Source organism: Bradysia coprophila, unplaced genomic scaffold (assembly GCF_014529535.1).
Source record: "Bradysia coprophila strain Holo2 unplaced genomic scaffold, BU_Bcop_v1 contig_297, whole genome shotgun sequence".
Classification (NCBI taxonomy): Eukaryota; Metazoa; Arthropoda; class Insecta; order Diptera; family Sciaridae; genus Bradysia; species Bradysia coprophila.
In genome coordinates, this window is record NW_023503555.1 from 6,212,605 (window position 1) to 6,238,079 (window position 25,475).

At 35.2% G+C, this 25,475-nt stretch overlaps 1 protein-coding gene across 2 annotated transcripts in view; it reads left to right on the forward strand.

Annotated features, from left to right (window-relative positions):
- The window catches only part of LOC119078487 (guanine nucleotide-binding protein subunit gamma-e), a 52,657-nt gene that overhangs the window by 7,956 nt on the left and 19,226 nt on the right, over nucleotides 1-25,475 (forward strand). Inside the window, exon 3 of one of the 2 annotated variants that reach the window (XM_037186045.1) lies at nucleotides 8,209-8,326. In XM_037186045.1, the coding sequence (XP_037041940.1) occupies nucleotides 8,214-8,326 (113 nt within the window). In that variant the 5' untranslated portion in view covers nucleotides 8,209-8,213. Of the gene's footprint in view, nucleotides 1-8,183; nucleotides 8,327-25,475 lie in introns of those variants that run through there. The other variant, XM_037186044.1, reaches the window with a different exon arrangement.

The window sequence follows — 25,475 nt, forward strand, 5'->3', positions numbered from 1 at the left end:
ATATTTTTAGTGCATTTTACGCATTTACCGACCAGAAGCACGTAAAGCACTGTACGTGTACGTGAGATTCCAAACTTTTATTTTGACGAGTCGGGCCATAACGTCCCCATTCGACAAAATAAAAATTTGGAACCTCGGACGTAATGTACTATTATTGCCACATGCGAAAGTTGAACATTACACATCAGTTTGCCACCTGCGAACAAGACCGATTACAAATGGAATATTTTCGTGAATTTGTATGTGAAATTCATTGTATGATACGTAATTCATTGATTCTGAAACAATTTTGTGATACTCATAAACTCCCACTGGTATTTTTGTTTCGGCAACTGTTTTTCTACAAGTGAAGAGTGTGATATCCGAGCTAAGAGTAATTATACCTAGAGAGGAAATTTCGAACAAAATTACGTAAAATATGTGGTCCCAACATCAAATACGAAATTTTTATTGGTATGTGTGTTTGACCTTTTAAGAGGGCAAATTGAACTATTAAAAGCGAACGCATACGTGTATTGGTGTAAAATTATACGAAATGTGTATCTTATACAAACTGATGTTGGGACCACCTTGACTGTACGGCCGAGTAGCCACATATAAGCTCACTCCAAGAGACCTAGCTCACGCTCCGGTGAACCGAATTTCATAAACTTTTTCCCTGATTGGTACGGTCAATACCTATCTAATAAAGCACAATCCATCAAAATCCTTTCAAATTTGGCCAACCTACGCTCAAAAACGGCTTGCCACCCTGTACCTAGGTCACACCAAGGGGTCTAACTCACGAGTCGGTCATCCAATTTCCACAAACTTTTTTTTTGTCGATAGGTATTGTAAATACCTTTCATTTGATGTATAACTTACAAGTGTAGCCTTTAAATGGCCATAGAAATCTTTGGAAAACGTTAAAGCACTTTTGGGGCCACAGCTCGGGAGGGGTCGACCCAAAATCGCCCATCTTCGCCCTTTCAGCGAAAATAAAATTTTTTGAAATCGGATTTGATTTACTTAAGATATTGACGTGACAGACGGACAGACAAAATTTTTATTTAAGCCGATTCGTCAGCTATGAACATAGGCAAACACTCTATTACTTCAATTGTTTAAACCAACTCTTAGCGTTTGATGTAAAATCTTGTACTTCTTTAGTTTTATTATATATTTTACTATATGTATAAGAGAACCGTGTATCGTTTATTTAACGTTGTCGGTCGTTGTCGACAACAGATGACTATAGTCATCGTTTATAAATGAAATCGAATCATAAATAAGTTTTGCTCTCCGTTTATGTAACAGCTCGCTTAAACAATTTACAAGAGACGAAGTTTTCATCGTTTGAAACCAACTGTCATGTAAACGGAGTGCTAAACGGAGAAATGCGATGGCAGACTAAGGCTTATTAACTTATTCTAGGCCAAGATATTCTTTAAACCGACATTTCATTGTGAAGCTATGACGGTCACGGTCGTTTAAAAGAATTCTTACCGTTTGCTTCGAATTCCATCAATTACACACGGCATCGGAATCCTATAAGCCCCTTTGTACTTCGTACGGGGCTAAAAATCCGCAATAATCACCACAAATGGGTGATCTTTCAATAAAAACTAAATTTCGATGTCATGGTATGGTAGACTAGCTCTTAGAAAAGGCAGTAATTTGCATAAGTTTGCATAAGCTGCGTATAATTCTCAAAGCTGGTTTAATATGGCTGACACATTTGTGAATTCTTAAGTAGGAATATGAAGTTGGTTGGAGTAATACAAATACATTAAAAGTATGTTACAATCTCAACGGGAATCAGGCCACTTCTTTGAACGTATTTGTCTCGACTGCTCTGCCGTGATATTACTGTTTTAAAGAATTCCGGTAAAACTGTTTCATCAAACACATAATGAAAAACGCACAGATGCTACAATTGGTACTTCGAGGTATTCAGTGCTCTTAAACAACATCTCTTAAATCCATAGCGTTGGTTTTTGTCACTCTATTTCTAAATTTCGTGACGAGTTCAAAGGCTTTGATAATCTCCTAACACTTGTAATCTCTGTTCATCTTTCGAAGTAATCTGCTTGCTAAACATCGATTCACCAGCTTATCTACGAACTCTACCAGAAAGAACTTGTGTTTGAATACATCTATACATTCGATCATAGGTATGTTTCCGTTATTATTTTTATTGTGCCAGAACTGTATTCATCAGGGTACATAGTCTCTCGTTAGTACAACAGTCGTGACGCACGTGCTCAACGAAAATCAAATTACCACAAAATGTTGGTGAACTTTTTTTCATTACCCACACCAAAAATTTACCGAGACTAATTTGTGACATACGGGTCTAACGATAGTTCTTGTACTTGTTACGCTAAATCTAGAACTTCTTTTTCATGAATTTCGTCTATTTGGAATTCAAACTATCGAACTATCCAAAGTTAACTTCTATAATCACACCAAGAAGACGTTCATCGATTCATTAGCACTTATCAGGGAGTTGCGTCACGCCACCAAATTTTCCGGGGATTTTTCTTTTCAATTCCACCTGATGTGCAATGTATATGCAATGCATGCATGCTGTTATGCCTTTTAGGTAAAAGATAACTCAGGATATTTACTATACACATTTGTGGCATAATAAAAGTTTAAAATTGTTGGCGAATAGATAGACTCATGTGTTGGAGTTTCTATATAAAATTCGAATTTGGAATGATAAATGCTGTCGGGAAATTTTTCCCAACATAACTATAGCTGAAGGTGAAAAATGAATGCATAATATGCCGATAATAAGTGCATACATAACATGTGTGTGGGTGGGTGGTTGCACTTTTGCTAGAGAATATACATTGTACAAACAATTTAGGTCATTTGATGGAGGAATGGATGGAGGAAAAATGCTTTCACATTTTGCCAGTCTTTTTTTTAGCTTTGTTGTGTTCAGAAACTTTATAGCGGATTTCAATGAAACATCATTGCGCTGAAAGTATAACCTTTATTTGCATTAACAATACAAAAAAAGTTTCTTTTTAAATAGATTGGATCAATTGTTTTAGCTCACTTTCAAAATAATGTGATGAGCAATGTTTCTGCAATTTTCCAATGTTATGAGTATTTTCAATCTTGATCTGATGTCCTGGTCTCATTTACTTCGTAGTCATACCTTACTACCTAATTGACATTAATTATCACGTATGTTGTCAATCAATTAACATTTTACAGACAACAATCCTATCATAAGAGTAACTCATGTAATCTATTACTTCTTCTTACCTTTAAGGATTTTCAGCACATTGAAACAAAATCTTTTACTTCTGAATTTCTTTGAAATCAGATTGTTTGAAAACACATTTTAATAGCAAAATTGGTCACAGGCTCATAATTTCTGGATCCTTTGTTGTACCTTCTACTAGAATAATTCCTCAAGAGTTGTGATCCGTCGATAGTAACAGATTCTAATCTTCTAAAATTCTGAGAAAATTTTCAGTTAATCTTGGTCGAAAATCAATATAAGAAAGTTTTTGTTTGAGATAAAATGTTTACAGAGTATCGCCTAGAGTTTCCAGGGTGGGTTCAACTCACCTTCGCTCTCATGTAGCTACGATCCTGTCACCAAAGCAATAACAATTAGATCGGATATAATAGCGATTTGATTACCCAGCGATTGTCAGCCCAGCACTGGCCATACTGTGAATTCGTGCGATTCCCGTAGGCCTTTTTGGATTTTTGTATGAAAGTTTTTAATTTTTAGATCTTTTACCAAAGAAAACCTACGTTATGCCCTCTCTCACACACAATTAACCCTTTACGCACCGCTAGTCCTCGTGGAAAACTTGAAAAACGTCCGCTTACTCTATCACATTGCAGGTAATAATAGTCGATGTCAATAAACACATGAAAACTTGGTTTTTCTATTTTTCTTCTATTATGCGATATTTGTCATTCCAAACCTTTATATCCTGAAAGCAAGAGTTTTGATGCAATGATGTAGTGTAACTTTTAGGTGGACGGAAACTCGAGAAATTTAAAATCCCCCAATTTAATTCTAAATGATTGTACGTGTTTCAGCAATGCAAATGCGCCCAACATTCTCTGTACATTTTAAGTTTGCATTTTGACGAAGCCAGACTTAAAGGGTAGCACCTTCTTAATGTATACCTCCAACCTATTATGTTACTGACGGCTAGCAAATCACCAGTGTAATTATCGAATCTGTTACTTCCCCAGCACCTTTTACTTCATTCGTTCTGACCTGCCTTTTTTTGTATTCGACCACATTAGATAGAACGCTCAGCGTTCAACGCTGTCGATAACGTATGATAAATAGCTTACCTTAAAGCAGTAACTATAGTATACTATATGTGTACGTACAGAGTACATCCTCTGAGCATAAAATCGCTTTCATGAATGCAAATTAGAGGAGATTCTACTAAACACAAAAAAATCGACAAGTCCATTTCGCTCTTAATGGAATTTTGTCTACCACATGAGCCATCAACATCATGATAAAACACCCGATCGCTGACAGTAATATGAAGCAAAGGACGCATAAAAACATATTGCACACATTGTTGTATACATTTGCGTGTATCCACTTGGCTAATGAACACATTTTTCGTGCACAACTTTTTGTTATTAAAATTCTACCCAATTCATAACACTGTACCGTACCTTACTTGTTAACAAAACAGTGCATAAACCATCTATTGTTCAAGTCACCCCATATGGTGCTCATAACAAAAAAAAAAAACATTTTTTTGTTGGATCAAAAAGTTACAAAGAAGACTTTTACGTTGTGTACATTTTGGAAATGAACAAAAAAAAATGTTCGTATCACGGAAACGAACCAATTTTATTGATTGCGGAAAATAGCGCTTGCGCTAATATTTTACTGGAAAATGGAAAACTTTTATCTTTAGGGTTGTATGTTGCATTGAATTCGTTAAGTTTTTGGTGAGTATAGAGACGGGATCATTTGGACTATGCGGATGAAATTTGAATTTTTGCTGTGATGAATAGTTGAAGAGTTTTGGTTGATAGACTTGAGAAGATACTTGAAACTGGGTGATCATTAACAATCTTCTTGGGTGAGTAATTAATTGTGACGCTGCGGGTGCTTTGAAAAATACAAAAAAAATGTTGTGCTAGTCATTGTTTGCAAGTTTTTTTCGGGCACCACGAACACTTGCCCAAAGTGTCCATATTGAAAAAGTAATACTCGTGCCAATACCAACCTTGCAAAAAAAATGTCTTTCCCATTTATATTAGGGGTTTCGCTTAAAAACTATTTTCCTTCTCAAATTTTGCGTCTTTGTACAAAGAGTTTTGCGCCCTCAAACTGAGAATTTTGTGCCTTCACACGGAGAATTTTACGTCTCCAAACAGGGAATTTTGCTTCTCATAACAGAAAATTTTGAACCCCCAAAAAGAGAACTTTATGTCCCCAAACAGAGAGTTTTTCGCACCAAACAGAGAATTTTCAAACAGAGAATTTTACGTCTACAAACAGAGAATGTTGCACACAACAAAGAATTTTATTGGTCACCAAACAAAGAACTTTTCCTCTACAAACAGAGAATTTTCACCGCCAAACAGAGAGTTTTGCGCCCTAAACAAAGAGTTTTGTGCCCCAAACAGAGAGTTTTGCGACTCCAAACAGAGAATTTTTCCCCATCAAAGAGAGAATTTCGCGCCTCCCAAATAGAGCATTTTGAGTTTGAGTCCATTTTGCCCTAGGCTAATATCCAAATTGTGTGAAGTGACGGCACTGTTGATAGTACCAATAACAAATCTCTGTCGTCATCAGACAGTGCAGCATTGAACAAAAAGATATCTAACCGAGTTAAAGAACAGAAAGTAAACAGAAACTATAAATATGAATGCGGCATTGATTCCTCTTCCATGCACATAACAACAACATGTTAATTGCTCACAACGAAAAAATTCTATTGAGTTTTGCCATTCTGATATTCTAAACTGCTTTTCGTTCACATTTTCAATTAATTTCATTTATTGCATGCTATCACTACAAATTGCACCCAAAAAAACTGGCACTGTTTCATGGTAAGTTTTAGATTTAGAATTTTCCATTCTGGCATTTCAATTGTGCTTGATTTAAGTGCATTCATTGGTCATTCATACAATATTATCATTGAAAATCACAAGATCGGCGACAACATCCACCTCACCACACATATATCTTTAACCTTGCTGTGCACGATAAAGAATGTCGACCTGGAAATCGTTTTTTTTTTCTTCTTCTTCCAATTCAAAAATTAACACTCTTACGCTCCGTGCATTTGAACAGAATCAAAACGTTTTGTTTATTTATTTATCTATACATTATTAATGGGCATATATACGCAGTGATCTTCTTCGTCTTACGTATGGTTACAAATAATTCACACAATTTTAGCTTACCTTACATTTCTACATTCAATACGAACAGACAGAGAGCACACTTGCTCTAAACAAAAATATACAATTTTGTCTGATCAAACAATCTGTTGTGTGAACGAATTATTTCTGTATAGGTCGTCAGTAGTTTGTGGTCGTCTTACTCATGATCTCTGGTATCTATGCCGCAAAGGTGATCGGCAGTTTTGTGTGGTTTCAAATGTGATTCAGACTCAGAATTATGTTCTACAATTATCCAATATATAACTAACATACAACTACTAGTCTGTTTCCACTTCGAACTGGAATTAGTCTGTAACCATAAACGACCAAAGATCACGATTATAAGATTTGTAGGGGGAGAACGATTCACAAATCTATTCCCGTTCGTAATGCAAATCACCTAAAGCCCCTAATACGGTCCTAGCTTGGGGTTTTCGCCAAATGCTTAGAGAACTCATCACCGAGTGAGACTAATGCGACACAGGTTCAGTAAAACAGTTTTTTGGTTCGCTTTGCAGGCGTTAAATCGTGTAACCGTTCCGTATAGAACTTCCTCTGATTGAAATTTATTTATTTCGCTGCATGACTTCACTTCTCGTTTATCATATTTTCAGAGATCCCATTCCTTATTCACATGCTACATGTGTCGAAAATCATACTTTTTATGTTTCAAGCACTACTTTCGACACCCTCAGCATGTAAAATCCATTACATACCTCGGGAAAATGTTAAAAAGTCATGTTTTCATGTGTTATTTGACCTCAGCTTCGCCTCGGATCAGCAAAATTCACACTAAAACTGGACTTTTTATGTTTTATTGCTTGTTATGTAATAGTCTTTTATATGACCAGTGATAAAAAGTCCACTTTTTTGTGTGAACACAAGAAAATGAGACATCCCGAGTTATGTAGTCACCAGCTACGTTCATTGAAAACCGTACTTTCCATGTTTCAAGCCTTTAGCATGTTAAATCAAAATACTTAACTGAGGATAAAAGTTGAAAAGTCAAGCTTTCGTCTGTTATTTGACCTCGGCTTCGCCTCGGATGTACAAAATTCACACGAAAACTGGACTTTTCGACTTTTCATCCCTTGTTATCTAATAATATAATTTACGTGTTACGGCATGTTTCATTTTCATTTACATTGCGTAACCACGTAAAGCATTGTACTTCCGAGGTAGTAATATATCGGAAGTAATATACTAATGTTACGTACCTGCGGGAAAATTTGCATACTTACGAGAGTAAAGTTTATATCCATAGCCGAAGGCGAGGGATATTATCTCCAGATAGAGTAAGCTAGCTTTTCCGTAGTGTACGTATTTTATTTTACATGCTATAGTCGGGATTACATAACTCGGGATAAAAATGAAAGGTCACGTTTTCGTATGATTATTGACCTTGGCTTCGCCTCGGATGAACAAAATTCCCACGAAAACTCTATTTTTCATCTTTTTATCAGTAGTTATGTAAAATACTATTTACCGTGCGCTGACTTGTAAATGACTAATACGTGTTGAATGAAATTCGATGAAAAGAACGATTTTCCACCCGCAAGCACGTAAATGCTTAACATCCAGATTCATCCATTATAAAACGTAAAACTCCTCTCAATAGATCCCGCACTAAATTAATCTTATATCTCATCACATCATCTAATCCACCTATACAGACATTAACAAGAAAATCAACAAAAAAAAAATTCTGTAAAACATTTTCACACACATTCGATAAAAAAAACCGAAATTTCCCTTCTATTTCATCAGGCAATTCAACGAATCGTTCACTCCGTATTTCAACGATATGTGGTATGATTTTAGGCGGTATGGATCCCAGTATCATTTCAACTATGGACCGGGACGCGCTTAAAAAGCAGATCGAAAATATGAAGTATCAAGCTTCAATGGAGCGTTGGCCCCTATCTAAATCAATCGCCGCGTAAGTAACAATTCACCATAATCTTTATTTGAATATTTTCTTTGATTGGAAGAAGAGAAAACCAACATTTTTGTTGTTGTTGGTAACTATAATTCCGGGACGAGGAATTAAACGAAAAATTGAAATTAACATCACCGATTGTATATGTATGTACCGTATACCCCATTGCATGTAATCGACTGGCTCTCGGTATAATGCAAGAAATAGGGGTGAGCAAAAATAAATGGTTGTGATATAAAATGTGTGTACGCGGTGTTATCAGCTACATGGCAGAAAATATATATATATATATATAACGTGAAAAGTGTGGGGCGTGTTACGTTACATGCTACCTACAAATGTCTCTCTCTTTGTTAAAGTGAAAAATTTTCGGTGAATATTTGTTTAGATGATGTTTATACGACAAATATATCTGAAAATAATTCGATGATGATCTGTGTGCTTGTGTTTACATGTTAAAATTGAATTTCCCTGAGAAAAGAAAGTTGTTTTTTTTTCGTTATTAATTTTAGCCAAAAAATAAAATTCTTATCTTCATTGTTGTTATGTGCGGCGCCCCATCGATCGAATGTCTTGTACACATTTATTATATAATTAAATTTCGCAAATTATGTTCACGCATGTAACTCAATTATGAATTACGGCGCGGCACACGAGTTATAATACCGTACCCATCAAAAGTGAAACGAGAAAATGCCGTAATTGGGTAATCAGTTTACACGGCGAACGTTAAATGTTGAAATATTCCAAAAAAAAGAAAGAATGAAAAATTCTCACTGGATTTTGTAAATGAAAATTATTTTCCAATTAATTCTTCACACAGACAGCCCCCGAAGACAGGTCTAAACGTTTCGGATGAATTTACCGCTAATGAATAATGATATGGACACAATCTCATTTGCCTAAAATAATTTTGAATTATTAATTTTCGTTGCGTTTCGATGTCGTAAATTGTTTCGTAAAGAGAATATAAGTCGATCATGAATATCCCGTCGGGGAAATGTTCAAGGATAAGATATTCATTAAATGTATACATAAGTGCTATAGGACACTTTCCAATTTAACCATTTGACAATGCTATCTTTGTATAATCATTGAATGTGTTACTTCTGTTGTTTAAACTATTTTTTCACGCAGAATCTATTACTTCATTAAATTTAACCCGAGCATCTCCACATAAAAGAACACTAGCATGAGGTCATTGTTTATTGTTGTCTTCGTTGGTGATAACAGATGATTATTTAATAAAACTCTCGATAATTTGAATAACGTCAGTTGGGTTTTAACATTCTGTACCGAGGTCTTGGTGCAAGTTTCTGCTATTCGAGATTTAATTTTTAAAAAAGATGAAACATTTTTGCAGAGCCGTGGATGCATGGATACCAAGTGGATCATGGTCCAGGGCTCTGAGAGAATATGAGGCCCTCTGAATTCATGAAAAAAAAAATGGCACAGCTTGATACATTTAAATCTTTTGCGCCATTTTTTTTCTGTAATTACTTACTTATGATGGTCCAGTGTGCTCGAAATGTTATACACGGCACTGTCTTTTCTGTTAATAATATGAGCAAAGTTCAAAGTCTATACTTACTAACTCCACCGACACAAACCAACCTGTGTCTAACTAACGTTTCTCAGCTAATAACTCACAGTTTCGTTCATGCCTTCGTGTATGGCTTTTAGTAATTTTTCGACAAACGTCTGATCTGTTCGGTGTGTATCGTGGTTTACCTACTCGCAAAACCGCACTTTTTATTTAAAGTTGTATACGTGACTGTTTGGGACGATTGATATAAGGTATTTTCGGATGAAGCCCTCGCTTCGCTCGGTCTACATCAAACGAAATTTCAATGATTCATCCAAAACAGGTATGTGAATCACTAATGCAAGTTTTTTCTTTCAACCGTGAGTAACGATTGTCGCTCGTTACGTCGGGTTATCAATATCTGCGTCCTCTGCGTATAAAAGTGCAATCAAATCACGGAATCACACGCTAGTACTCTTCATCTGCTACGTCTGGTGTTCATATAGAATCTTGTACTTCAATTTTGTTCTAACTTTTATTTTGCTGTAATGAGAAAACGCCAGCTGGAGTTTATTTTTCTCATCGTTGTCGTTGACATATGACTCTCTGTTTCTGGTTTTCGCGGTTGCGGTTACAAATTATGTAAAGAAAATATTTTGCTTCTATTTCTACTAGCAACAAGGTTATATGATGTAATGTTATAGGATGTGATATACACAGCTCATTGCTATCGACGGATATAACCATAAATATACAAAAATGAACAATTTTTACCCCTACGCAAAAAATTCGTCATAAAATATTCGAAATTGTATCCTTTCTTCCAGAAGTTCATAAATTCTTTACAGAATATCACGAAGGGTAATTTTTGAATTTGAATTTTTAGACATTGGTATCATAATGTCTGGGCTATGTGATCCGTTACAAAATACATAAGCTCATTCACATTCAGTATTCGTTTATCAAAACTGTGTGGTGTATCACAACCACTGGCTACCACTTTGTATGTGGATTTCTGAATTGCCATTGGTCAACCCAACGTTCTGTTGTCAATCCATTAATTGTACCAGCCTTTACAAACGCTTTGAAATGTTGGACGTCAAAAGAATTTTTGAATCGTTTTCCACTTTTTTTTCTGGTAATCCTTAAAACGATTTTCCTCTTCTTTGCCATTTTCAGATTATTTTTCTGCCTCGGCAATATTTCCCAGCACAAACACACAATTACGACATTAAAATTGTCAACATGTCTTTCAACGTGGAAAAGGAGGAAAGACATTTCTTTCCTGTCTCTCATTTCGCTTTTCCGATTTCATTCAGCTTTTGCGAAAATGTGCTTGCTGGACCAATGAAACCCAGAGAGAAATAATTGATGAGATTTTCTAAGTTGTGGCATGTAATTTGATTTCAATCATAATGCTGAGCTTATCGTTTTTCTTTATGTCCAGCATCTTTAAATGAATCGATATCACAGAAAAAATGTGACTTTCGAATGTTCTATTTTTAGTTGACTCTATAGGTAGTGTGTAGTGTACCTTTATCGTTGCTACATCTATATCTGTACAGTTCTGAGCCATATAAATTTCATCAGTTGAATGAAATGCTTAGTTGTACAAGAATTTTCCTTTATTGAATGGTTTCACATAACAACCATCTGCTGACAGACAAATTAACGAAAAAAATTTAATTTTCTTAAAATCCATCTGCAGTTCTTTTCTATGACTTTCATAAAAAGTTACAACTAGTGAAATGGCAGGATATGGTAGCAATAAAATCGAACGAGGAGATTAAATTTCGAATCATTCTGTAGGATTGAGACTTGTGCAATATTTTCATATTTCACAAGGTCATAGAGCAATGAGCAAATTATTAGTCTACATTTAGGCGGAAAAATATATGTTTTTTGATGAGTTATCTGAACCAAAATCCACTTTTTTTACGTAAAACTATTAAAGCACGCAAAAATGTGTAACTTTTAAAGACGTGGGTTCGTGGGTGATAACTTATTGTAGATTGTGTAAATTTAGTAATCTACACAGGTTAAGTTATGACTCACAGACCAATTTTTCCTTCAAACTTAACCCCTTTTTGTGTGCTTTAGTGGTTTTTATTCTAAAAAAAAAATTGGTTTAGAGAAACCATCAAAAAACGAATTCTTTTCCTAAATGTAGGCTACAAATTTGCGAATGGTCCATTGGTCATAAGCATTTGTTCTACATCCACATCATATGCTCCACATCATAGAAAATCCAAGATTGAGAAGTAAACCATTCACAGACGACAACAATGTCTACTACTTCTTTTCAAGTAAAAATTTTGCTGACATTGCGAAATCTTTTACTTCATGTTTTAAGCATGCACTTTGCTATTTAAGATCGCACATAAGTCAGAGCTCGTCTTTTATTAATGCTGTCGTTGTCGATAACAGATGTACAGATGAATATAGCTGTACAATCGCGGTTTATTTATTTACTCGTATATGTTTTATCATAGCTAACACAACAATATGAGACAATTCTAGCTTCAAAGATAAATTAATTCACATTAAATTTAACAAAAACAAAGAAAACGTTGACAAATAGCAAATCAAATTGTATGTCGTCACTCATCGGACATAATTGCGTATGAATACGACGAATGTTTTGATAGCAATGACCAACGGTAGATCCTGGGATCGTTCGGTACATAAGTGATGATTTCATAGTTGCAGGAGCAGCTTGTGGACACACTGGTAGTCAGGGTAATCATCATCCACAGCGGACAAACGTGACTTTTCAATGACAATTGTCTTTTCGTATCGCACGGTACAGGTTATGTTATCGTGGCGTTGATTTGTTTTTGAATAAATCTGTAGATTTGTCGATTTATCATAAAACTCTATATAATCCGCAACCACTAGGCTACGATGAGTCAATTCCAATACTATAGGCAATAATTAACACCACAAATATTAATGAAAACAGCTAAATATGTTTTGTTGGCGAGACTACGAGAAAATTACGACTTTTCGCGTTCACGTCGTCCCCGGTAATTTTAACCCTGAACAGGTCTCAATTCGTGAACCAATGTAAATATTAATCTCGTCATCTGTGTATTGACGTATCACACTACACAAAGCAGAAGACACATAATTCAAATTTTGAACTACTAAGTCGCCATATGCAGCTAGAATTTTACTCACCAAAAAAATTAGAATTTCTACGATTTCAAGTAATCCAGAATGTAGATCGGATGCAGGCATTATTTTTGGAAAATCATTTCCCCATATTTTCCTAAATTTTCTTACATTTTCCAGAATTTTCGTAAAAATATATTTTTGGGAAAACGAACGAAAATGTAGGAAAATTCAAGAAAAAATCGAAACGTTTAATTCTAATTTAATTCAAAAATTAATGGACATGCAGACGAAATTAGAATTTAAATTTTCTATCTATCACTACCTGCAGATCATCGTAACAATCCATTTAATTAATGAGACGCCAATTAATTCTATTTTCGGAATTTACATGAGCTCCAAATGAAACCTAATTCCAAATGTCCAACGTTTTCATAGAACTTGCCTAAATGAATACCAATTCCATACACACCACTCCCACTAAGAAGAGCAGGCGTCTTTCGTGGATGGTTTTATAATATCAACATTTACTGACCAGCATTACAATGTCACATTGTTCCGGTGTATGTTTGCTGGCGAAGAAAAAAACTGAGTTATGAATAGAGATAGCCTAGTGAAGCGCGAGCATTATTATAGATAAATGAGCTTTTCATGAACCGATTTACTTTTCATTTGTCAGCGTTAAATTGTCTTTCAACGTCCATTTGTCATTTCACTTCAATAATTCAAAAAAAAAAATCGTTTGACTTCAACCTCACATGAACGTAACACACCGACGAATATTCAAATTTAATGTTGGGTAATCGCTTCCACTATAATCTAAAATGGGAACAAAAGCTATCGATATTTAATGTGAGATTTTGTTTCTTTTTTTAACGATTTGTAAAGCCTTATTAGCGTAAAGATAAAATAAATGTTGCGGGCGGCGGGTGCTTGCCTATATATAGCAACTGAATTCGTTTACATTTGCAACAATTATAGAACGACACTATAATGGATTGATGGGTTTGAAGTTGAAAGTGATTAAACGAATTAAAAAATGGAAACAAATTCGTAGCCGGAGCATTATAAAAATACATTTCCACAACTTCACCTAATAAATTCACAAACACGAATAGTTTCTCACATAGTTCAACGTTTATATTCTTCGCTTGATGCATTAACATAACTACATGGTAGTATTGTACGACTGGGTAGGATTAGTGATACCTAACAAAAATAGCGAATAGGGCAGATGGTATAATATAGAAAGCGAAACATACCGTTCAAGTCGCGTTCAATGTTGCTTTTCCAAAATAGAAAATTCAATATATCAAGCCAGTATACATAAACCGAACAAATTTAGCAAAAACACCCAACACGTACTCTAAACACAGGTATAAATTGATAGTGTATAAGACAGACAGCAATTATACAAATGGACTTCATTGTTTACGACATAAGAGTTGGTTAGAATTCAGTTCTGTTTATTGATCTATCATTTTCCACCATCAATATGGGGCTATATGGCTTGATATGTACTTGATATGGCAAAAAAAGCCAGCACACACTGGGAATCGGAATGAGTGTTGTTCTTGTTCGGTTAATTTATTGGAATGTTATTTAGCGGAATTATTAGATTGCATTTGATGTGAGTTCTTCCAACTTTTTGTGTGTGTTTCAATTGGCAATGGTTTCTATTGTTCAAGAACGTTGTGCATTATGTACACAACATCAATGTGGCAAACGACTAACTCATTTAGATTACATAAATTTTAAACTTATTCCGACGCATAATAGGTATTTATGTAACTAGAATCATATGAAGGTATATTAGCGCATTAGATGTCGATTGTCAACCCGAGGCGAACTCGACACATCGTACGCAAGAATATATCAGCATAAGATTCGTGTTGCATGCAAAGTCTCAAGCAATTTTTGTGACCCAATGAACAGTTTCTATGCCAAAACACGGAATAATGTGTTGCTATACAACCCGAGATTCAACCGAGGTAATTTGTTATCTCGTATCCAAATCAATTATTTTCCGTGGCGAAAGGGCGAAAGAACGATATTACATACATTATACGACACAAACCATATTGCCTTGGCCACGTTGCTATCCTGAGTGACACTGTTGTAATAGGAATGTTCGCGACAAGAAACGTCAGTAACATTTACTACGTCTCAACAAAGAAATTCTCAATATAACGAGACTAGTCTTAGCTTTATGCATGAACATGTTAAGCGAATCATAAGAAAAATAAAATTGTGAAAATTTTCGATGCAAAAATGTCTTACATTATTCTCACGATTCGCTTAACATGCACATGAATGAAGCTAAGACTAGCGTCCATATATTGAGAGTGATTTTGCCACATTGTCGTCTGTTACGTGTCGGGTCGGATGTTACCGATTAACCGATTGTACTTCGGATGCAGAGGTACCGTGAAGAGTTCGCTGAAATATTCATATTTTTACCCATTTTTCAACTGCTCAACTGTAGTTGAATAACCCCAATAAGACCCTTAATGTACCGAAAGTACATGCAATTACCCTTCCAAGTATTATGTAAAATGCGTTTGATTTCGGTACGGTCATTTTCAAATCCCTCTTAGACTTTCAGGGTGTGAGCAGTGGCCTGTGTGGGAGAGGTTTGTCGAACTAGAAATTCGACAAAACTACCACACATAGGAGATAAAGCATTCTATCGTTAATGTTATTGCGGTCTGAATGCGTGGGAGGCTCTCCTGGCAACAGCACTTTAGAATGCAAAAAAAACGTTTTCGCATTAGTTTGTGTAATAATCTTATCCTCATTACGATATCACAGAGAGGGCGAGAAACAGTTCAATTCCGTCACAGAAGTGCATAATTTATATGTAATACACACATGGAATATACCGGGGTTACATAGTTGAAATAGTTTGCAAATCGTGTAACCTTAATAATTTATGTACATTAATTCGGAGCAGTAACACATTTGTCGTGTTTTACTATGCAAAGACCTAACGCTAAGCATACATTATTTCCATAAATTGTAGAAATCATATGACTGACATGTTAGCTCATTAGCATAGTTCTCGAATGGCGAATATTTATTTACGTTAGTCGTCCAACTGGAACTGTTCATTGTTCAAGTGGTTTATTTATCAATAAACATTGGGTGGTGCGCCGGCTCAGATCATTCGCATTTTTATCGTAGATTAGAGTATACTTCAAACACAGAAACGAAACCATAAGTAATTATAATACCAATTTTAGAGGCGATATATACATAGAAGAGGGCCCCTCGTTCAATTAAATCTATTTTTCATTTACATTTCGTTTAATTTGAATGCTTGTCAAAGAAAGCTGTTGCTAATTTTCATTTCGATATGGTTACAATGTTAACGTTGTTGTTCAAAGATCGAATGTATTCGGGGAGAATAAATTTTGCCGAAAAAATGCATGACTGTGTTGTACGTACACAATCGGATTGTGAGACGGCAGTAAAGATGTTATTGAAATGTAGAACTCCATTTGCAAGTATAATCGGAAACTATAAAAGTTCGAAATGACTGATGATATGAAGTGAACTTAAAAAAAAAATGTTTCTTGGTAAAGGGTACATATTAAGCGCGCATTGTCACAGTCAAATATTCGGTAAGAACTATTGCCGATTCAGCCAAACACGTATTGCATGTTTAGTTTAGAGAGCTTGAAAGCTCTGAGATCCTTCTTTAGCGTTCCATTGGAACAATGGAATATTTCAGTGGAATACAAAAGAAGCTTAAAGCTCTCGAAAGCTCATTAAAAGCAAGGTCACAAATGCGTTACGGAGTTTTGACTTGACATTGCAGAGTATGAATGTGCTTCCTTAGAAACGTCTGAAACGTTAAATGTTAAAGCGACTCGAAGACTAGCAGTAAAATCTTAATTTTTTTTCTTTCAAAAAACACCTTTATTGGTATGAATAGTACAATCTTAGCTTGACGTTAATTTATTACTACTGATGAAGTGTACTAATTTCTTTACGAATGCATCGAAATTAGTAAAACGTGAGCGGGTTGACGATCCATTGACCGGGCCCAAATGAAGTGTTCGGATTCCTCATTACGTTAATTCGTGTGGTTTGAGTCGGTTCAGCCTCCTTACTTCGCTTGTGATGTCGAGCAGGAGAATGGCTTCTATGTTGGTGGGGTTTAACAGCCTCGTTTCGTGCTTGATGGCATATTCTCGAATTACTTCGGCTACCCATTTTATTTCTAGATCTCTGTGTATTTCTTTGTTCGTCACAAAACGGTATGCGTTGGGTATCATTCGTAGAAATTTGTTTTGGCATGTTTGGATGACTTCGATGTTTGATTTTTTAGCGCAGCCCCAGAGTGCTGCACCGTACATCCAGATCGGTGCTAATATTGATTTGTAGATCAATCTCTTGCAATACAGGTTCAGTTGTGAGTTGTATCCAACTAGCCAGTACATTTGTCTTGATTTCAGTTTAATTTGTTGAGCTTTCTGTTTCACATGATGTTTCCAGTTTAATTTGTTGTCCAAATTTAGTCCCAGATATTTTGCTGACTCTGCCTGTGGAACTGGATTTTTATTTAGGAAGATGCGGAGATTGCTATTTATGTGACGCAATGCGAAAGTGACGTGATTAGATTTTGACTCATTGAGTTTTATTTTCCAATCGATGGTCCACTGATTTATTTTATCCAATGATTCTTGCAGTTTTTTAACAGCCTCACTATGAGATGAATCCGTTGCCATGATCGCTTTGTCATCAGCGAATGTGCCAATGAAAGAGTTCTCTGAGACGGGTATGTCGGCAGTGTATATCGTGTATAGGAGATGAGCTAGTACGCTTCCTTGTGGTACACCTGCCCTGATTGGATAGTAGTTGGAATAAGTTTCTTCGTTTTTCAATCGGAATTTCCTTTCCGACATATATGATTCAAGCAATTTACAGTAGTTTTCTGGAAGTATTTTGCTCAATTTGTAAATGAGTCCTTCGTGCCATACTTTATCAATTGACTGTGATACATCTAGAAATGCTGCTGGGCAGTATTCCTTATTTTCGAACGCTCGTTCAATTGTAGTAGTCAATCTATGAATTTGCTCTATTGTTGAATGTTTGTTTCTAAACCCAAATTGGAAATCAGGGATTTTCACAAGAGGTTTTATACGTTTGATCAGTAGTTTCTCGAAAATTTTTGAGATTGTTGGTAGGAGTGAAATTGGTCTATACGATGTAACTTTCTCAGCTGGCTTGTCGGGTTTTCTCAACATGATTACTTGTGCAATCTTGAAGCTCCCTGGTACACACTTCAATTTTAGACAGGCGTAGAAAATATATGTGATCATATACATGGCTTGTTTTGGCAGTTCTTTGAATACACCTGGAGCAATCTCATCTACTCCTGGTGCCTTTTTTTTGTTTAGCTTGTCAATTTCCGTTGCGATTTCATGCGGAGTTATTTTCTTAATTTTTTTGTATGGTTGATATAATTTTGTTGTATCAACGTTCGATTGTATCTCGTTGGGTTGAAACACTTCTGCTAGGTATTTTGCAAAATATTCCGTTTTTTCGCTATCCTTCCTTATCCATTTTCCATTGGAGTCTTTGATAGGTTGGTTTTGTACGCACGGTCGCTTGAACTTTCTTGTAGCTTTCCATAATGAATAATCATTTTCCTTACCCGATCCCAAATTACTCAGGTATTTGTCTAAACATTTTTGTTTATGCAGTTTTATGAGTTTGTTGACTTTGTTGCTAATGTGGTTGAAGTAATTTTTGTCATTCCGATTTCTGGTTCTATGCCAGTATCTCCGTGCTTTGCTTCTTTCTTTGATTAAGTCTCTTATAATAATATACTTCTTGAATGGGTTTTGGTTTTAGTTTCGGAGTTGATTTTCTTGCTGCATCTTGAAGCAGGCTGATGAATTTTTCACACTGAAGATCAACTTCCTGTTTTGTTTTTAGGCTGACGTTTAAGTTTATTGACTCTTCCACTAATTTCCTGAAGAAGTTTCAATCTGTGTATTTATTAGTGAGATTTTCCTTTTTGTTTTTTAGTACAACTGATGCATTGAGGGTCAATAGAACCGGCGTGTGATCTGATGTTAGATGAACAATGTTTTCCAGTTCCACGTTGTTTGTTGTAAAATCTTAAATGTCGCAAAATTTATTTACGCGATTCTGGTGTAAATCGTTTCGTGGCAAAGGGCAAACAGTTACTTTTGCTTAACGAAGGAAGGGATATATTAACATACGAAGTTTAACACAAGTTGGAGAAAATCTGTTTTAAAGTGTTTGCAGCCTCAGCCTTCAGCACAACAGTAAAGGTAGTAAGTGTGATTGACCACCTTTTTTCGTTAGTTTCTGACATTTCTTCTGTCTTTTTTGCTGCGTTTCGAGAATTTGCTTAGTTTTGAATCTTCTGAATTAACGTTCTACCAATTAAACGAGAAAGTTCTGTCCACTTCACCAGAAACGGTTACTCATCTGTTATTAAGAACGACGAACAAATTAATGAGCTAAGACTGGTGTTCTGTTATATAAATATATAACGAAACGTACAACCAAAGAAGTAGAAGATTTGACATCTACCACTGGGCGATACTGAAACGAAGTACAAGATTCAACGTTTCTATATGAGTATGCCGGTTGTAAAAGACTAAACAGCCCTTATTGTAGAGGACTAACTTTCTTCGCGCTTCGTTACCATCAACGGGTAAAGTTATTTTAATTCCTTTTCTCACGATTTAATTAAAATAAATATTCCGCTTCAACCGCATATTGTCACATGGAATCCGCATAGGATTCATGAAGTGTATGTGTGTGTGTATCTTATTGAAGCTATTTGTATAAATGAGTATTAATGATGCGAGGGGGGGGGGGGTTTGATGTAATGTCTCTTTTCCTCATCCACAAATAAAATGTACAAATGTGTAAATTTTTGCCGTAACCCTTTTGCATTTAATTTCGAATAGGCGGCTTTCGAACAGCTTATACTCCGTCGTGTAAATAGATACGTATAATGTATGAATGTACCATTAGGCACATAAGATATATTAAGACTGATGTGTTGTGAGCTCTTTTATATAGCTGGAGGTATGTAATATGTATACGAAATAACTTATATGTTCCTAATTACGTATAGACTGCGACGGCAAGTAATTGGAGTAGTAAAATATTTTATGTACAAAGACTGAGGGAAAATGCTCTCACAACTCGAAGGCATGGCATAATCAAGAATATCAACCAAACACTTCTCTGTTTAACTTCCAAACAAAATTAATTATGGCATAGTTAATGACAGACAAAGTTCTACAGCTAGTCTATTGTCTGTTACTTCGCGGGTGGTAATTATTTCCTTGTGTCAGGGATTATTTTGGTAGCAAAGTTTTCTCAATTTTCATAAACTTTTGTAATTTGCGCCAGGCAGGGCTGAGTTGACTTGACTGAGGTAATCTTCATACAAGATGTCGATATTTGAAGCCAAAATGACATACGCCATTCAAATTAATGTTTAAAAAAATATATTTTATTGGGACTTCGCATCGACCTTAGTAAAATAAGCGATGAGCTAGACTGTCGGTTTATGTATAAAAACGCATTTTAAAACAAATTAAGTAAAAGATTTTCTATCAATGACAAACGAAGTAATAGATTACCGAGAATACCTATCTAGTCAAATTAGACTCCAATGCATTTCAATAGATGCTCAGCTCAGGCTTCATAGAACTATTTTCTAGGATCGACATCTTATGACAAAAGTTTAGTTGAAATTTTGAAATTCCGTCTTCTATGGAGAAATGCAGTTTCCATCTCAAAACTTCGAAATTTCACCGACCGAAAACTATCTCAAAAATTACCAAGGAAACCATTTTTGGAAAAATTGAATTTGAATTGAAATTGAAATTAAAGAAATTTTCTGAAAACTCGTAAAAATGGTCCCTGTCTTGAACACTGGCAATTTCTTATGAAGACAAAATGACAAAGTTTCGCAATTTCAGCTACATATTATCGTGACATGATATTACGATCGAGGTCGTTTCCTCTCCACTCATAGTCTCACATCACATCAGACAAATTCTACTTAATCCGCCATATATTTTCTTCATCGCCCTGTTCATCGATTCATTACATTAAATCAGCGATTTATCTATTTTATCCACCATCACAGAAATGTTTTATTTATTTAATTCCCATTGCTTTGTATGATGTATATTATATCACACATCTAACATAAAACTATACCAGAGAGTGCTATTCTAAAGATTCATAATAAGTGTGCCTCGAATGCTAGATAGTCAGTAAAGACATGGAGCTTAAGTGGCTCATGTCGACGTCTATTTTATCTCCCATTTTCGGCATTGCGATATATGCAAATTGCTTGATATTATTAAAAGTGAGATTGTTGTTGTGTTATAAATTGCGTAATAAGTGGAGTGTTGTTTGTTTTAAATTTACTTTGCGTTTTCGTCGTTATTTATGTTCGAAACGATCTCTTTTTTTCTTCATTTTCTTCAGAAATATTTTTCCAACGACGGCGTACAATGCAAATTATAGCCGAGGAAAAATATTTTTTCTTCCTTCTTTTGTTTATCATAATTTTAAAATACACGAAAAAAGAGCGGGGAGCCGCGGGAATGGAGCACGAAAACCATCTTTTGAATCTTTATTTTAATATTTTCTTAATTTATTAAAACTTCTTGAAGAGGACTGGAGAGTCTCCTCTCTTATCAAAAAGAATAAGAAGTATTCGAAGACTACCTCCCTGTTTGCACTAAATGTACTTCTCTACAGCCATCATTCACAAAAATCTGAACAATTTTAGTTGAAATTTTAGGATATTTTCGACATATTTTCAGTTGCTACCGCTTTTCTGCAAATATTTTTGTTCTGTGATATCAAATTTCCTGAAACTTTATTCTCTTTTTTCGAGCTCGTCGAGGGAGTAGAGGAGTTTCGTGCCGTGTCATTCACAATAACCCAGAAAGTGGCATTTTCCTTATACAAAATGAACCTCCATGAATTGAAATTGGACATCTCGTCGATGAAATGTGAAGAAATTTTCGTTTAAATTTATCGCTTTTTGTAGCGCTTTGTGCATGACTAAAATAGTCACATTTCATCATATTTATTCGCACTCATCGATAACTTTCCAACGAGGGATTGTTAAAATATCAATGATGATTTTAATTACGCTGCAGCGCGACATAAAACTATGCAAAAAATGATAAATTTTAGCGAAAATTTCCTCAAATTTCATCCAATTTCAACAAATGTGGTTTCTATAGACAGATCCTTATGAAGTCTAGTATAAAAGTTGAGGAAATTCGAGACCAGTGAGGAAAAATATTTGCAAAAGAGCACTAAAAAAGGTGAAATAAGTCAAAAATATCATAAAATACAACCTTTGAGTGTTTAGATTTTCAAGGTTATGTTTGTTTGAAAGACCTCGGCAGGAAGTGTAAAAAATTGATAAAGCTTGAATCGAAGCTAAATCAAAAATATGATGAAACTTCAGAAGACATTCAAATATGTCTACGATGTAGTATTCGAATACTACACATTCATTTTGATGAAAAAGGAGCACCACTGAAATATTAGAATAATCGTTTAAAAGGTGGTTTTCTTGGTCCCGCAACTCTCCAGAGATATTTCGTTCGGTGAAGATTAGAAGCGTAAAGATGACATGAAATTGCTGTCTAGTAAAATTGCTTGTCGCTTAAATTTTAAATTGCTCATACTAAGCGAGTGAATAAATTCAATTTTTAGGAACTTTTAAATGAGAAAATAATTTTTTCCTCTATGAATTTAATGCATGTAAATTCAATTAAGTTTTTATTAACTCAAGAACCCATTACTCTCGCGGCGTTGTGACTAGTATAGTGTCGACAATCGACATATTCAAATTTATTAGCTAATTACAAAGGAACAAAATCAATAAAACGTTCTTTGCACACCACAGCGACTTCTCTCGGCTGCTTTGCCTTGTGTGTACATGATGCATGATGCCGCATAATTTACAACCTCGCGATTGACAAAAAAACTAATAATTAATAACTGAAATAAACGAAGTACTGCCATCAAAGGCGTATAAATAAACCAAAAACTGATACACCATATACTAAATTGTCGATTCCGATGCATGGTGCCGGTGGTGTCATACACATTGTATACTTATGTAGAAATTGACGTCGTCATATAATTGTATAATCCCAATTGTTTTTGGCCATATTATTTGGCTATGGTTTGTGTGTGTTATATTTTCGTGATTTATGATTGACATAATTGAAGTAATTCACTGGATGATCGTGATGTCGTTTGTATTGTATAAATTTTCCGTTTATATCAGTCGAACATGGTTAACACATAGCGATAGAACGTCATAATATACGGTGAAAAACCATGAACTGAATAACTGAATTATCTTTTAGATTCCATCGGTGTTTACGTAATACGTTTGACTGTATATAACTTTTTGTTCCGTTGAACAATTTAAATTTATCGGCTTTTCGTAAATTTTAGTGGATTTGCGAAAAGCGAAATGAAAAGCGAACATAAAAGGTTATGTGGAGCGCACGAATTATTTCACTTAATTCAAATCAAAAGAAACGAAAACGCCGAAAGTGGTTACTTTACCCTAAACTTTTAAAGAACTTCACAAATAACTTCACTGACACCCCTGGAAAATTCCTGATGTTAGGGTCTCGTTCACGAACGAAAATTACTTCACTCAGTGAACATTCGACGATTCGTTTTAACATACTTCAGAGCAAAATAAAAACATATTCACCTGGTATATCGCACCCATACAGACCACGTAACAATCATAATAGTTATTTGTTCACCGAGCGAAGAAAATAGGAAATTCCAACAAGCTTTGCGGCCGAAGCGTAGCGAGGGCAACGAATCGCTCGGGTGGTAGTTTCTTATTTTCTACCGGAGGTGAACACAACGTTTTTTTTATCTATGTGATTGATCGTTTTTCTTCACGAAACAAAAACATCAATTTATTACAGATTTTTTCAACAAAACCATGTTGACAGTTCGGGGAAGAAAATTTCTATTAATTTTGTCATTACCTTGTGAGTGCAGAAAATAGGGTTAATCATACCTCACATTATGAAGAAGCATACTTAGCGTCGCTAAGCCGTACTCATAAAGTCGCAATGTTAAAACAAAAACTTGAACTTAGTCATCATGATCATCATATGTTGCCGACTAAGGCGGAAGCAATATAAGTGACGAGCTCTGGTCAATGTAGTCTTATATAACAAAATATATGTTACAGTCAATGAAGTAAAAGATTTTAGGTCAATTTTTTTTAACTTGAGGATTTTAGGAATACTTTGATCAAAATAGATTCGGTCATTATGATAAATATGTTATATCTTGGACTATAGCGGCGGAAGGTGATGAAAACGATGATTTGTTTTTAGTTATTTATCTACCAAGGTAGGTATGAAGGTATTTTTTCGCACTAGATGTTGATTGTCGACCCGAGGCGAAGCCGAGTCAATAGAATTTTTCCTTTTACAAAGACTATTCGCAGGCGAAATGACGTGCCAATAGCATCTACGTTTCTTTCACTCTGAGAAGTGACCAATTCAACTCACCATCGGGAAACAATTGGAAATTCCAACTCGATCTAATTCACGCCGTAAGTGCGGTCGAAATTCAAAATGGAAAGTGCGGAGGTCTTTCTAACGTAGCGTCATTTTCATATAAGGAAGCGTTGAAATGTATTTTTCGGTTCACTTTTTCATCGAATCGTCCACTTAAAATTCAAATTTTAGGCACACTTACGGCGTGAATTATTTTTTCATGCTTCGGGGCCGGAAATGAGAGCAATTTTTCGAATTTTCTCGGGTTTCTGGCCCTCTGCATGAAAACTTACATGTGCACCTGTTTGGGACGGTTGATTTAAGGTCCTTTCGCTTGTAAGCCTCACTTCGTTCGGCCTACAATCCGCGAAATTGCCTAAAATGAATCGTCCAAAACAGGTACACAAATAACCAATGTTAACCAATAAACCTCGCACTTGTTAGAATTTCATATTTTGTTCCCCTGGTGCAAAATTTTTAAAAGGAAAATTTTCATTAGGATTTTTTGCAGCAACTTTTGCAATTATTTTTAAAAGGCTGTCCTCATCGTGCTGACAAGAGTCTGCCAAATTTATTACAAGCTATTGTAATAGAATGAATAGAAAATAGTCGACCTGAGCAAATTTCTCCAAGGAAAATAATCAATTTATCTATTGAATGCTGTGCTTATTCAGTCAAATCTACTACGACCCCCGAGTTCTCTCACCACATTGAACCACTACAACAAGCTCCCTATCAATATAAAAGGGTGACAAGATTTCAGATTAATTTCCCGACATTATTTCCCATTTATAGACTGGTTTCACTTTGAAACTACAAAACAATAAACAACACAAACTTTCTAATTTATGTTCCTGATATGTTATCAAAATATCTTTCTCTTGCAAAACTTTCCGTCTTAGACGAACGAAACAAACTGTGAGTGGTG